General features: G+C 46.0%; 2 protein-coding genes across 2 annotated transcripts in view; one reads left to right on the top strand and one right to left on the bottom strand.

Annotated features, from left to right (window-relative positions):
- LOC135504615 (collagen alpha-1(II) chain-like) overlaps positions 1-5,355 on the top strand; it is a 28,989-nt gene extending 23,634 nt beyond the window's left edge. The window contains exons 46-53 of the mRNA XM_064923339.1: positions 60-113; positions 250-357; positions 499-552; positions 1,979-2,086; positions 2,184-2,472; positions 2,609-2,796; positions 3,106-3,342; positions 3,517-5,355. Of these exons, the coding sequence (XP_064779411.1) occupies positions 60-113; positions 250-357; positions 499-552; positions 1,979-2,086; positions 2,184-2,472; positions 2,609-2,796; positions 3,106-3,342; positions 3,517-3,663 (1,185 nt within the window). The 3' untranslated portion in view covers positions 3,664-5,355. The remainder of the gene's footprint in view (positions 1-59; positions 114-249; positions 358-498; positions 553-1,978; positions 2,087-2,183; positions 2,473-2,608; positions 2,797-3,105; positions 3,343-3,516) is intronic.
- A 1,718-nt stretch (positions 5,356-7,073) lies between these two features.
- On the bottom strand, positions 7,074-14,521 carry aaas (achalasia, adrenocortical insufficiency, alacrimia). The gene is made up of 17 exons (XM_064923338.1): positions 14,414-14,521; positions 14,100-14,211; positions 13,434-13,561; positions 13,278-13,333; positions 11,533-11,624; positions 11,351-11,397; positions 11,069-11,167; positions 9,247-9,390; positions 8,981-9,101; positions 8,725-8,849; positions 8,565-8,625; positions 8,403-8,493; positions 8,193-8,286; positions 8,035-8,102; positions 7,850-7,928; positions 7,668-7,752; positions 7,074-7,340 (listed from the first exon to the last, which is right to left on the bottom strand). Exons 2-17 carry the CDS (start codon positions 14,196-14,198, stop codon positions 7,185-7,187), a joined length of 1,545 nt encoding a protein of 514 aa, XP_064779410.1. The 5' UTR covers positions 14,199-14,211; positions 14,414-14,521; the 3' UTR covers positions 7,074-7,184.
- Positions 14,522-15,133: the final 612 nt, after the last annotated feature.

Raw genomic sequence — 15,133 nt, 5'->3', positions numbered from 1 at the left:
CACACCGGTTTGGGTGTTGTTAGCCTGTCTAATGGGAAGAACCTCACTCTTGTTTTTAGGGTGCTCAAGGACCTGCCGGACCTGCTGGACCAGCTGGCGCTAGAGGAATGGCTGTGAGTTTCAACATCGCTCATTTTGAAACACACACACCATTCTCTAGTGAACTATACCAACCGGAGCTGCACCGGCATTGGCACACACTTTTTTTTTTTGCTGAGTTGATTGACACTCTCTGCCTCTCTAAATCAGGGACCCCAAGGACCCCGTGGAGACAAGGGAGAGGCTGGCGAGACAGGAGAGAGGGGACAGAAGGGACACCGTGGCTTCACTGGTCTGCAGGGTCTTCCCGGACCTCCTGTAAGTCACCCAAGTCCTCTCGCCACGCTGGACCTTTAGCCATTATACCTCTCCATCTTCATAGATCTGTATTCATGACACTTCTGCGTGTGGAATAAGTTCTGTTCCCTGACTTCCAGTCGTCTTTGTCTAAACTAACAGGGCTCCGCTGGAGACCAGGGAGCTGCTGGACCTGCCGGACCTAGTGGCGCTAAAGTGAGTCCAGGCGAGAGGGAAGGACAGAACACTTCTCTAATCCCTCCAGACTTATGATAAGACAAAAGGACTATTCCTATACAGTAGTTATCCCGTGATATAATAATGAGGGTCAAAGGCTAGTTTTTTTTTTATAATCCTCCAACACCGTGATAAGGTAGAGGATGAGAATGGCCACTGGGTTATAATTAGTCTCTCCTAGGATAACAGGGAAGGCTAATGCTTATGTGATTACCACATGTTGTGGTAGAGAGGAAGACAGGAGAGGCTACTACTTAAAAAATGTATGCATAAAGATTAATTACATGATAAAGAAGAGGAAAGGGATGTGAATAATTATCACCCATAGAGAGATACACTACATATACAAAAGTATGTGGACACCCCTTCAAATGAGTGGATTTGGCTATTTCAGCCACACCCGCTGCTGACAGTTGTATAAAATCGAGCACACAGCCATGCAATCTCCATTGACAAACATTGCCATTAGAATGGTCTTACTGAAGAGCTCAGTGATTTTCAACGTGGCACCGTTATAGGATGCCACCTTTCCATCAAGTCAGTTCATTAGATGTCTGCCCTGGTCAACTGTAAGTGCTGTTATTGTGAAGTGGAAAAGTCTAGGCGCAACAATGGCTCAACCGCGATGCGGTAGGCCACACAAGCTCACAGAACGGGACCGCCGTGTACTGAAGCGCGTAGCACATAATAATCGTCTTTTTCTCGGTTGCAACACTCACTTCCGAGTTCCAAACTGCCTCTGGAAGCAACATCAGCACAAGAACTGTTTGCCGAGAGCTTCATGAAATGGGTTTCCATGGCCGAGCAGCCTTCCCTGTTTCAGGGATGACAATGCCCCTATGCACAAATTGAGGTCCATACAGAAATGGTTAGTCAAGACCGGTGTGGAAGAACTTGACTGGCCTGCACAGAGCTCTGACCTCAACTCCATCGAACACCTTTGGGATGAATTTAAAGGGAAACTGCGAACCAGGCCTAAGTGATAAACATCAGTGCCCCTCCTCACTGAGACTCTTGTGGCTAAATGGAAGCAAATCCCCACAGCAATTTTCTAACATCTAGTTGAAAGCCTTCCCAGAGGAGTAGAGGCTGTTATAGCAGCAAAGGGGGGACCAACTCCATATTAATGCCCAAGATTTTGGAATGAGATGTTCGACGAGCAGGTGTCCACATACTTTTGGTCATCTAGTGTAGCTGCTAAGTTTGTAATGTCCGATAAGCAGGTTGTTTTTGAATTAAAGAGTGTACACTGTAGGACAATTGAACATGAACAATGTTACATCCGGTAAAAGTTTCAAACTAACTGTGAATCCAGCCCCTCTACAAAGAGACTCCCATTCATACATGTTATGCTAGCATCCATGTGTGTGAGCTGTGACTGACCCCACCCTATCTATCTCCTCAGGGACCCCCTGGCCCAGCCGGTCCCGCTGGTAAGGATGGATCTAACGGTACCCCTGGACCCCTCGGACCCTCTGGGCCTCGTGGTCGTTCTGGAGAGGCTGGTCCTGCTGTGAGTAACGCTTGGCAACATTTATAGCATATAGCAGCAAATATGTTAGTCTTCATGTAGTCCCACCTTGTAACAATTGTCTCCTCTTCTCCTTCAGGGTCCTCCTGGTAATCCCGGACCCCCTGGTCCTCCTGGTCCTCCCGGCCCTGGCATCGACATGTCTGCCTTCGCTGGTCTGTCTCAGCCAGAGAAGTCTCCGGATCCCCTGAGGTACATGAGGGCAGACGAGGCGTCCAGCTCCCTGAGGCAGCACGACGTGGAGGTGGACTCCACACTCAAGTCGCTCAACTACCAGATCGAGAACCTGCGCAGCCCCGACGGTAGCCAGAAGAACCCCGCCCGCACCTGCAGAGACATCAAACTGTCCCACCCCGAGTGGAAGAGTGGTGAGTGGGGGAATGGTTAGAGGAGAGGGAGAAGAGAGAGTGAATGGAAAGGAAAGACCACAGATGTGTACAACGTGATCAGTCCAAACCATGCTAAGGTTTGAACCATTTGTCCTCTCCCCCTCCTGTTCGCCAGGTGACTACTGGGTGGACCCGAACATTGGCAGCACAGCTGACGCCATCAAGGTCTTCTGCAACATGGAGACTGGCGAGACCTGCGTCTACCCCAGCATCGCCAACGTGCCGCACAAGAACTGGTGGACAAGCAAGAGCAAGGACCGCAAACACGTCTGGTTCGGAGAGACCATGAATGGAGGATTCCACGTGAGTCTCGACATGAATAATCACTTCACTGGCACGTTTGAGCGAAATACTGTAGGACATTACTGGTTTAGTAGGGTATAACTTCATTTCAAGGGTTACCCTGATCATCGAGTAAAGCACTTCCTCTCAGTGTTTCTTTTTATGAATTGCAGACTGAACCTATATTTCCGGCTTGCAGATAAGTTCGAGACATCACATAAAATCCTACCACCCATAAACCTGTGTGTGACCTCCATGACCTCCTCCACACCTTCCTTGCCCCGTGTCCCGTTTAACCCTAAGCTCTTCCTCCTCTGGTTCCCTCCACAGTTTAGCTACGCTGAGGACGGTACCAACGCCGCCAGCATCCAGCTGACCTTCCTGAGGCTGCTGTCCACGGAAGCGTCTCAGAGCCTCACCTACCACTGCAAGAACAGCGTGGCCTACATGGACGCATCCACGGGCAACCTGAAGAAGGCTCTGCTGCTCCAGGGCTCCAACGAGGTGGAGATCCGAGCTGAGGGCAACAGCCGCTTCACCTACAGCGTGGCGGAGGACGGCTGCAAGGTGAGGGGAATAGGCACTGTCAAAGTAGGGACAGGGGAGAAGATGGGCATAGTAAAGTAGGACCTATTGGGGAAGGCACAGTCCAGTTACACAGTAGACAAACCAAAAGAAATCTGTCATTGTAGCCTATGGGAATGTACAGTGTTTCAACACATATCCGTTGTCGTCCCACAGAAACACACAGGCCAGTGGGGCAAGACTGTCTTCGAGTACAAAACACAGAAGACCTCCCGTCTGCCCATCGTGGACATTGCTCCCATGGACATCGGAGGAGCGGACCAGGAGTTCGGCGTGGATGTGGGCGCAGTCTGCTTCTTGTAAAAGTGGGAGAAACAAGACGAGAAAAAAAAACTAAAACATGAAAGAAATAACTATGAAACAATACACGCTCCAAAAAAAGAAGACCGGAACTTTAAAAAAAAAAAATGATAATTGATATTCTCTCTTACAAAGAAGTGCTCTCCAAGTTGTACACCCTGGATGTTAGCACTGAAAGACACCAGCAATATCCGTACGTAATTCCAGCATTCCCCAGTCGTGCCTCCTGTGGCCCACAGTCGGTGGGAATGAGTTTGAGCCAGAAGGAAAAGGGACCAAGCCAAGGGACGAGTGATGGAGAAACAGAAACATGACTCGATGTCACTTATTTATTGTCTAAACTTTAAAGGGGCATAGATGAGGTACAGTGGGACTGGGGGGGGGGGGCTTCACTATAAGAACAGCACAAGCTCCTCCCACTACAGAACACCTAGAACCTCCCACTCCACCTCCCTCTCCGACCTAGCTACAAATACGCCATTTTGAATCAATGTAGACCCAAAAATATTTTCAGTAATTATAAGGTGCTTCAAAATGTGTTTTTTTTACCATCAACACCAGGAGCTAAACTTTTACTGTGTATTAAAAATACTTGGTTCTATTGTTGTAAAAGTCTGTGTTTATAAACAACCAGATGATTTTATATATATTTCCACATTATGTGTGTACATGTGTCTATATGCACACCAACAATTTTGGAAAGTGAGGTTACATTTGGGATATGTTTGTCCTTGTCCTTTACCCATTAGAGGAAAATGTCTTACTCGGTTGACAAACAACCCCCCCAAAAAATTCTAATAAAATTTGTTGTAGTCATCCTGATTGTTTAAAGCTACCTCACGCTGAAAAACAAAGTGAAAAAGTTGACCTTAAAATCTTGAGCTGACCAAAATGAGCTTTCGGGTGGAACTGGTGCTGAACAGCTATCTTTGCTTTGCTGTCTTCAGAAGGTGCTATGAGTTCTAGAATTCAGTCATTGTTCCCCCAAACCCCCACTAGCCTCACACACCACACACACACACCCCACCTCAGACGACAGGTGCAGCCATTCAAGGCAGGGAACCAAGTGACTCTGGATATTCTCCTATGGAGTCTACGCCCCACAAATAGAATCACGGGACTCCAAGGAGAGCTACCTAAAACAACCAGGGTGGCTCGTCTCTGTGTGTGTGAGAGGGTGTGTCATTTCTATTGTTGTTACTCATTTTTATTATGATCATGATCATTTCTTGTCTGTTTTTATTTTGTTACACTTTTAATTGATGTAAATTGGAAATAAAAAGGAAAAACCAAGTAACAATGAAGTTGATTTTTAATTGCGTTTCTTTTGAGTAAGTACGGACATGGCATGGGAGTTGAAAAGCTTTTTTTTTGGTAACTGAACCCAAGGTCTGTATACTTTAAGGTTTTTGTTGTAGTTGTATTTCTTGGGAGTTCAGTTAACTTTTTATTTTATTTTTTATGTTTGTGAGTGCATGGTATGTGTGTGAGTATGCGAGACTGTGCGTGAGTGTGTGTTTTAGCTATGAGAAAATCTCATTACACAGGAAGGAAGGTACTGTCTGTAATCATTCACCGGTTTCAGGGTTGGGCCGGGCATGGTTGGCTTCTGTTTGTTTGAATTAATAAGCATAAATAAAGAAATTGTGCTGAATGGAATTGTGAAGTATTTTGTTTATTAACAGTAATGTCTTACTGACGCACCAACACATTGATATAGGTGCTTGCCGTTGTGTGCTTTCTCCACAATACCTTTCCATATCTTTCTGCTGAGCAATAAAAATCAGACTGAAGACTAAACAGTGATATCTTCTTAAAGGGAAATTATTCTTATTACAAACCTACATTGAAAATCACAAATATCATCTTTGTAGACCTACATCTTTTCGAGTTATTGACCGAAAGCAAAGCTATACTATTAATGCCAGATTGTTTTTGTTTTTTTTAAAGATTGAAAACATTATTGCCAAAATAAACATAGATTAAGAGAATATACAGTAGACTTGATTAACTTAGACGGGGATCCTCAAATAGATTCAACCACGGGATGATTTTTTCTTGAGCGAAGTCAGGGGGCCAGAACATTATTATAAATAATCTGTAGACTGCAAATTGACCGCAAGAACCCCAAACAGATGCAGTATGACAAGAACTGAATAATGTCAAACATTGATTCCGTTTGTATACGATCATATACACTCACCAGACAGTTTATTAGGTACACCACCCCCATTCACAAAAATAGATCGCTCCTACAGACAGTGAGTCATGTTGCTTGCCAAATAAAGCAGGCAGACAGGCATCGGGGCATTAAGTTCCTGTTCGATGTAATGTTAAAAAATGGCAAAATGGGTGACCTAAGGTGTGTCGGATCCAGTATCTCAGAAGCTGTCACCCTCCTGGGCTTTTCACGAACGACAGTGTCTAGGGTTTACAGAGAATGGAGCGACAAACAGAAATCATCCAGTCAGCAGCAGCAGTCCTGTGGGTGAAAACAGCTTTTTGAGGAGAGGTCGAAGGAGAATGGCAGGAATCGCTCAAGCTAACAGGCCACAGACAAATAATGGGGCAGTACAACAGTGGGGTGCAGAACGGCATCTCGGAACGCACAATTCATCGATCCTTGTCATGGATGGGCTATTTCAACAGACGACCACACCGGGTTCCACTTCTATCAGCTAAAAAGAAGAAGCGTCTTCAGCGATCACCAACACTGGACAATTTAGGAGTGGAAAAAACACCACCTGGAACATGACAGTGAGTTCTGTTTACTTGAGTGGCCTGTGCAGTCCCCAGACCTCAACCCAATAGAGCACCTTTGGGATGAGATGGAACGGCTTGTACGCCGCATGAAAGTACCGCCGTCCAATCTGCAGAATCTGCGTGATGTCATCGCATCAGCATGGACCAACATCCCTGTGCAACATTTCCCACACCTTGTAGAATGCCCCGAAGAAGTCAGGCTGTTCTGGAGCCAAAGGGGAGTCTGACCCTGTACTAGATGGGTGTACATATATTAAACTTGCAGGTGAGTGTATCTGTCTATTGTGCATGGGAATACTTTTGAACAGATTTGTTTATACAGTCCTTTATGTCTGTTTGCATGCCTGTTGCTCAAAGAACTTGGGGGGGGGGGGGGTAAAATTCAGCCAGTTCTTGCAAAAGAGATAAACAAGTTTGGAGCGTTTCAATGGAGATTTTCATTAGATTTACTTAAAAGAATCTGCAGTTGGGAAACCCTGCCTTAGTACATGGATAGTCTAAGACTAATGAAAATCTCGATTAAAACGCTCCAAACTCCCAATCTCCTTGTTTATCTCTTTTGAAAGAACGGGCCAGCGCTGCCTAGACCTTAACCCCATTCCACCAACCCCCTTACCATGTCTTGATCTAGGAATTCAAAAAGACAATCATTCACAATTTGCATTACACTTTGTGCATGTTTATTTACAAAGTGTTTAAAAAAAAGTATAAATTGTACTGGAATATGGTTTCTGTGTTAGTTTGAGTGTGTGTGTGTGTGGTCAGGAGATGAGTTCTGTGTAGAGAGTCTGGTTGTTGTAGTCGGCTGGTCTGCCCTGGGTCAGGGGGAGAGACGGGCTGCCTCCCAGGCCAGGCTGGGGATTCCCAGCACTCATAAAGCAGAAAGGCACGTGGGTAATCTTCCCATTGGACCAACACTGTAGAGAGAAAATTCACTAGTCAATAGGATGAGTTAAGTTACACCTCACGACACCTGTTGCTCTAGTCACTGATGCACTACTGTACAACAACAGCCATGTAAAAGGGAATTCGTGTGTGGACCATGTACCATTTTATGCTGCCCATGTCTCCCCATACGAATGGAATTAAGGCAGAAACAACTTGAGGTTTGAAAACAGCTCTACATATCAAGTCTATCAGTGAACTCTAGCTTTATTAAGACCAGTTTAAGCAGCACTGTGAGGCGTCGTCTAAATGACTGGAGGCCCGCGAATGTAAAGAGAAGAGTTTGAAGAGAGACTAACCACAGTGAGCTGGGCTCCATGCTGGTAGTTGGGGTTAAACTGCATCAGTCTGGGCTCTGTCCCGGCCTCTCCCTGGACAAAACCACTGACACACACACACACACAGTTATTACCACTGAGATACAAACAACTGATTACCACTGAGATACCTTCCTGGCAATGTAACATACTAGAGCACATACCATGGCAGAAGCTTAAAAGCGGGGCTGATTTGAGTCTTGAACACTGCGATCATGGCAGGGCGGCCTGCTCCGGCGTCTCCTGGCGGAGCCGATGAGAGGGAGGAAGTGAGCGGAGGAGAGAAGACGTCAAAACACACACAATCTCTCAAGTCGGAGAAAGTGGGAAGAGACAGAACAAGCCTGACCTTTGACATGCACGGCTAGACGCTCTCCTCTCGGATCCCACGCCAATGACTGGATCTCTCCTCCGACCCTGACACATAGACAAACGCAACAATCCAATCGGTGAGGGTAATCGACAACTAGTGAAGTAAAGGACTAGTTAACCCGGGCCTTTCCTTACGTGATATCTCCGTCAGGTGTATTTAAGGTGGTCTCGGACAGGTCGGCCACCACTGTTGCTGCCTTTGGCCCACCTGACATCATTAAGGGCACCCCTAGTGGACAAAGAGGAAAACACACATCAAAACAAACAACGCAAGCACACAGCAGTGTAAACAACTATAAAAAGGTTGAAGTGCCTCATATTGTACATGGAGGTGTGTGTGTGTACCTGGGTTGTCAGTGAAGGTCAGGGCATAGATGACGGTCTCTCCTTGCACACTGAAGAGCAGCCGACTCCCATCAGGACTCCAACAGCCAGACTAGACAGTTACAGAGAGACAGTTAGCCAGCCAGCCAGCAGGCCACACACACACACACACACACACCTCACCTGACAGCGTCCCTTCAGACTAGGCCACCGCTCGCAAGTCCACATCCTGGTTTCCCAAACCCTGCAGCAACAAACACATAAATAACACACACATACAGTAATACAGAAACATCAAGCCGACCAACACGACATGAAGCTCTCCTGCACTACCGTCTCTGACCTGAAGAGGGAGGAGGGTGTAGCTGCCAGCACACGACTGCCATCGGGAGACCAGGACAGATACGTGACTCCTCCCCCTCCCACGCGGTGGAGAGGCACACAGCTCTCAACAGCGACGTCCCACACCTGACAGAGAGGAGACGGCGAGAAAGAGAGAGACAGACAAGAGTCACAAAGCCCTTACGACATCACAGTAAAATACTTTCACAGTCGAGTAGCAGATCCTGTTTGTGTGTGTGGATTGAGACGATTCCTACCAGCATGGCAGTGTCCCTGGGAGAGGCCGACACCAGGAGAGGTCCGTTAGGTGACCATGCGACGGACGTGACGGGGGAATGGCCTGGGTGAGACAGGACCTGGGCACAGCCAGAGGAAGGCCTGTGGGAGGGAGGGAGAACAAAAAAAGATTAAGAGAGAAATAGGGAGGGCAGAGGAAAGAGAACATTCAAGACATAGAAATGACTCTATAATGCACACAAGTGTGTGTGTGTGTGTGTGTGTGTGTGTGTGTGTGTGTGTGTACCTGGTAGAAAGTGAGGTGGGGTCCACGTGCCAGACAAGCAGGCAGTTGTGACAGGCGACGGCCAGGGCAGACGCACACAAAGGCTTCCACTGCAGAGCCGCCACACTGCGCTGCAGACGGTGCTTCAGGGTGGGAGTAGTAGCACTGAGGAGAGAGAATGTGCGAGAGACAGAGAGACCAAGAGACAGGGAGACCAAGGCAGGGAGACAGAGAAGAGAGAATTTCACTCACAAACCGTACGTAAACACTGCAGGAACGGTGCCATAGTTTAAACACTGCACTAGGCTGCTCTGACAATATGATTGAGGACATACAGTGCATTCGGAAAGTATGTCCCATTGACTTATTCCATATTGTTACGCTAAAGCCTTATTCTAAAATGGATTCAATTGTTTTTTTGGTCCTCATCAATCTACACACTATACCCCGTAATGACAATGTACAAACAGGACGGGCAGCGATTACAGCCTTGAGTCTTCTTGGATATGACGCTACAAGCTTGGCACACCTGTATTTGGGGAGTTTCTCCCATTCTTCTCTGCAGATCCTCTCAAGTTCTGTCAGGTTGGATGGGGAGTGTCGCTGCACAGCTATTTTCAGGTCTCTCCAGAGATATTCGATCGGGTTCAAGTCCAGGCTCTGGCTGGGCCACTCAAGTCCCAGAAGCCTCTCCTGCGTTGTCTTGGCTGTGTGCTTAGGGTCGTTGTCTTGTTGGATGGTGAACCTTTGCCCCAGTCTGAGGTCCTGAGTGCTCTGGAGCAGGTTTTCATCAAGGATCTCTCTGTACTTTCCTCTGTTCATCTTTCCCTCAATCCTGGCTAGTCTCCCAGTCCCTGCCACTGGAAAACATCCCCACAGCATGATGCTGCCACCAACATGCTTCACCGTAGGGATGGTTCCAGGTTTCCTCCAGACGTGATGCTTGGCATTCAGGCCAAAGAGTTCCATCTTGGTTTCATCAGACCAGAGAATCTTGTTTCTCATGGTCTGCGAGTCTTTAGTTGCCTTTTGGCAAACTCCAAGCGGGATGTTATGTGTCAGTTACTGAGGAGTGGCTTCAGTCTGGTGACTCTACCATAAAGGCCTGATTGATGGAGTGCTGCAGAGATGGTTGTCATTTTGGAAGGTTCTCCCATTATTCACAGTGGAACTCTGGACCTCCTAACCAAGGACCTTCTCCTCAATTGCTCAGTTTGGCCCCGCAGCCAGCTCTAGGAAGAGTCTTGGTGGTTCCAAACTTCTTCCATTTAAGAATGATGGAGGCCACTGTGTTCTTGGAGACCTTCAATGCTGCAGACATTTTTTGATACCCTTCACGAGATTTGTGCCCCGACACAATCCTATCTCAGAGCTCTACGGACACGTCCTTCGATCTCATGGCTTGGTATTTTCTCTGACATGCATTGTCAACTGTGGGACCTTATATAGACAAGTGTGTGCCTTTCCAAATCATGTCCAATCAATTGAATTTACTACAGGTGGACTCCAAGTTGTAGAAACATCTCAAGGCTGATCAATGGAAACAGGATGCACCGGAGCTCAATTTCGAGGCTCATAGCAGAGGGTCTGAATACTTATGTAAATAAGGTATTTCAGTTTGTTTATTTATACAGTTGCAAACATTTTCACTCTCTCATTATTCGGTACTGTACGTAGATTGATGAGGAAAATGTTTTATCTAATCAAATGTTCTAATAACGTTGTAACGTTACAAAACGTGGAAGTCAAGGGGTCTGAATACTTTCCGAATGCACTGTAGGTTTCATCCGAAGCCATCCGAGAGAGCGAGAGAGAGCGAGAGAACCATTGCAACAGACTTAACCTCTTGGGGTTGTAGATCTTGATGGAATCGTCTGAAAGGGCCACGGCACACTTCTGAGTGTGTGGGTGCCAGGCAAAGCCCCGCACTGCACAGTCCGACCTGAGACACAGGGAGCAAGAACAGGAGGACAACTACAGATACACAGCATACTTCAGCCATGGTTTCAGAGAGCATGCTTTTGTGAAAGTAAACAAATACCTCACATTTGACAAGGACATACATAACATAGAGTATATTTAAGGATCCGATTGGGGAATCATCAACTAAATAAGGTAGTCTTACCAGTCCAGCACTTGGGAGAACTCGGCGGTCATTTCCTCGCTGCTCAACTGAAGACAAAGGGCAAAATAATGACAGTCAATTAGAGAAGCCTGCAGAATCCAACACACCCCGGCAAGTTCTGTATTGTTTGATTGGAACTGCCTGAGAATTAGCCATGTGAAACGACAGACTGGACCACTTACTGTTAGGTGAGGAAACAGAGAGCTGTGGAAAGAGGAAACCCAGCGTAGCAAGGCAAGGACACAGCTCGAGCTCACCCCTAGCCACTTGGGCACTGGGAACACAATTAGGAGACGGACTGAAACACTCAAATCAACCTGTAACATTGGTTTACATGTCGAGGTTAGGTAACCTTGTTGAACGTGATGGTATGAAAATGCTTTTAGAACATAATACTACACGTTTTTCGAGAGATGTTTTATTTTATTTTAAAAATGTAACCTTTATTTAACTAGGCAAATCAGTTAAGAACAAATTCTTATTTACAATGACGGCCTACCCCGGGCCAAACCCCGGACAACGCTGGGCCAATTATGCGCCGCCCTAAGGGACTCCCAATCACGGCGGGATGTGGCGCAGCCTGGATTCGAACCAGGGACTGGAGTGACGCCTCTTGCACTGAGATGCAGTGCCTTAGACCTCTGCGCCACTCAGGAGCAGCCATAATCAAACAAGTGAATAAACGAAAAGCTAAAACAACCAATTTGAGATCGAAAAACAACAAAATACTCACAACGACGATTAACAAGCCTGTATAGTCCGGTCAAAAACGCATTAGCATATATGAGCACATTCAACTTGCCTACATTACATGGGCAGAGGCATCAAGATCTACTGTTAAACGTCATTAGTAAACTAGCTAAACGTATGATGTCTACAATCACATTCAAAGCAGGTAGCTAGCATCGAATAAGCGCCTATTGTTCATTCAAAAACCCACTTACACATGTTGTGTTAATTCGGAGGGTAAGCTCTAGCTGTGTTAAACATTACAGTAGTTTTGACATGGGTAACGGAACGAACTGCGTTAGCCAAAGTTAGCCAACAGGCTAACTGCACGGTAATGCCCACAATAACGAAGTCACTTTTGCTGGCAGATCATGTACACTACACATTAAAACGATATTCAATATGGTTTGCAGGGAGGGACTTCAGATGTGTCAAACCTAGGAGAGGCTAGCTAGATACCTGTGCTAGAAAAGCGAGTATTCAGTCAATGCAAGATGGTTAGGTGTCTGTCTGTTCTGAAAGAGTTAACAACCCTGCATATCGGTAGCTAACAGTGTCCACTCCTGTTAAATCAATGGCAGCTATTGGTGAGACCTAACAAATGATGCTGCCAATGTCCATAGTAAAAATAACTGTAGCAAGACGTCCCGCTAACGTCACTAGATGGCAAAACATCCATCAATGATAGCTGAGCTTGGTGTGGTTTGGACTAGCTGGCTAGCTATGGATAGCCAACCTTGCAGGGTATATATATTTGTCAATTTATCATTCACGCCACGTTACACGACTAATTTCTAACGGAACAGCCTTCTAAAAATGGCACTTATTTTCCTATGTTTTTAATTGTCAAAATGAAAACACTCAATGAGGCTAATAACATGCATTGTAATCTGGGCTGCTTGTCAGACCAACCATTCAAGTGATGTCAGTGATGATGCGTTATCAAAACGGCGGCATGCAGTCGTCAGCTGAGGCCAACGTTTAAATGTTTGAACATAAATTTGTTTTGGAGCAGTTTTAGGTGTAGGAATATGCTCCTTTATTACGTTTGGTTATCAAAATGACCTTAACTCACAAAAATGTTACAGAGCATCTTTAAAAAGAGACAAAGTCTTGTATGACAATTTCTTATCTAAAGCACATGCTTGCATGTAGTACTTTCGTGACAGTGAAAGAACGACGATAACATGGCACTCACCCTCTGCACTGGAGTTGGCGATCTCATTTAGGAGTCCAGACATGCCGGCATCACGCCTAGCAGACAGACAGAGGTGGGGATTAGTGAACAGGGCTTTGGAATTGCGTGCGTGTGTGTGTGTGTGTGAGAGAGAGAGAGCGAGAGAGACACACACACCAAGCCCCTGCACTCCTCGTGTACAGCGTCTCACAGTGGTCCCTGAAGGCCGACTTGCTGCTGCTCTCTTGGCGGCTGTGAGGCTTCAGTGACTCTCGCGGGAAGTACAGATTCAGAGCAGGTGAATCCTACAGCGAAATGGAAACACATACAACATTATTCATACTGTAGCTCTTGCTCTCCACACACACCATTGCCTAATATTAGGTGATAACATTAAACATCCAAGCAGTTTGTGGCAACTCGGTAAGTTACACTGTAGCTAGTGGTGACTAGTAAGTTAACAGGGGTGGGTATAATTTGTGGATCGTTCCAACAGGAATCTGTTCCAAAAACGTGAAGTACAAGGTTGCCAACAAACAACGCATACAAAGTACCATGATCAACTCACCGCGTATCTTATTCTTAATGTTTGCCCATAGGCTACCAGAGTGAGGAAAGACATTTTTCGGGAAATAAGCGTGGTGAGTGAAAAACGTTATGAAATAGCCCACTCTCTACTCGGCATCTTATTCTGCCGCTATTCAAATTTGTATGCGTTGTTTTGTTGGCAACCTTTGTTATTTGCGAAGTTTTTTGGAACAGATTCCTGTTGGAACGTTCCACAAATTTTACCCACCCGGTTAACAGTAGTAGGGATTGACAATGATACCGTAGCCCGCCCACCTCAAACCAGGCGGATGGATCTGTGTTGGACTCGTTGTATTGAGAAGTCTCTCCATCGCCGGACAGCGGTGGGGGGAACAGAGCCAAAGAACACATCATAGCCACATTCCTCCTGAAAAAAGACACATCACATTTAGCAAGCTCAACATGCAGCCATCACATGCAGCTGCTAGCGAAGTTAGCTAGATTGCTAGCTAGTCCTAAACGTTAGCTAGTACGCTTAGTTATGATTGGCAATTTAGCCATGCTAGCAAGCTAGACCGAGAATTACTAAAAATAACTACTCAGTTGCGCATGTAGCTGATGTTAACTACCTTCCTTTTCCTGTAAAATGTAGCTAGGTTTACTTCAAAACGCAGGTCAGCGTCCGTCAGGAAAGTTTCGTAAACTACGGAGGCCTGTAAAGGGCATACAATACGGAGAATTTCCACAACGCGGACGTACTTTGTCCAATGGTGCATGCGCTGCTGTCATCTACCGGAAAAATAGCAGCATTACATCCTACTTCTGTTCACACCAGATGTTGGGGGGTAGAGCTGGAGCAGAGCGATCCCAGTTTGACAGGAGCGAGATTCGCAAAGGCTGGAGCGTCGGCCTTTTCGCCCGCTCCAGTAGCGCTTACTTCACGACTTTAGGCATGCCCGGCCCAGCATGTATTTGTAGTCTACTTCTGTGCTGATATAGCCCCTTGCTTTAGCTACTGACCTGGAGTTAGCTAAATATTTTCATAAAGAAACTGATAAAACACACATGTGCCTAATCAAGATTACTTACAATGATGAAGAGCAAGAGAGGGAGTTGTCCACAACTAAATAATCATAATGGAATCTGAAAGGACACGTGTCCTGAGGCATGGTGGTGTATTACATTCACATGCGAAAAGAAAGGAATGAGGTGATAGATAACTAAGTGTGTCATTGAGCAAAGTGTTTCTAAACAAAAAAACACACATCTTAAACGTTTCGTTCATGTTTGTTCTATTATCTATCTATACAATAGGCCATAGTTGATTTTGGCCCAATAGGTTTGGTATA

This window comes from Oncorhynchus masou, chromosome 18 (assembly GCF_036934945.1).
Source record: "Oncorhynchus masou masou isolate Uvic2021 chromosome 18, UVic_Omas_1.1, whole genome shotgun sequence".
Classification (NCBI taxonomy): domain Eukaryota; kingdom Metazoa; phylum Chordata; class Actinopteri; order Salmoniformes; family Salmonidae; genus Oncorhynchus; species Oncorhynchus masou.
Note: the sequence above shows the minus strand (reverse complement) of the source record. Positions and strands in the feature narration are given on the sequence as shown.

Bases quoted from the DNA above. Each gene is read 5' to 3' on its own strand.
- aaas (XM_064923338.1), bottom strand. From the start codon at position 14,198: ATGATGTGTTCTTTGGCTCTGTTCCCCCCACCGCTGTCCGGCGATGGA. The intron at 13,334-13,433 runs GTGTGTGTGTCT...TCTGTCTGCTAG, and splicing joins ACGAGGAGTGCAGGGGCTTG to GCGTGATGCCGGCATGTCTG. The intron at 8,850-8,980 runs GTAGGAATCGTC...CCTCTCTGTCAG, and splicing joins CCAGGGACACTGCCATGCTG to GTGTGGGACGTCGCTGTTGA.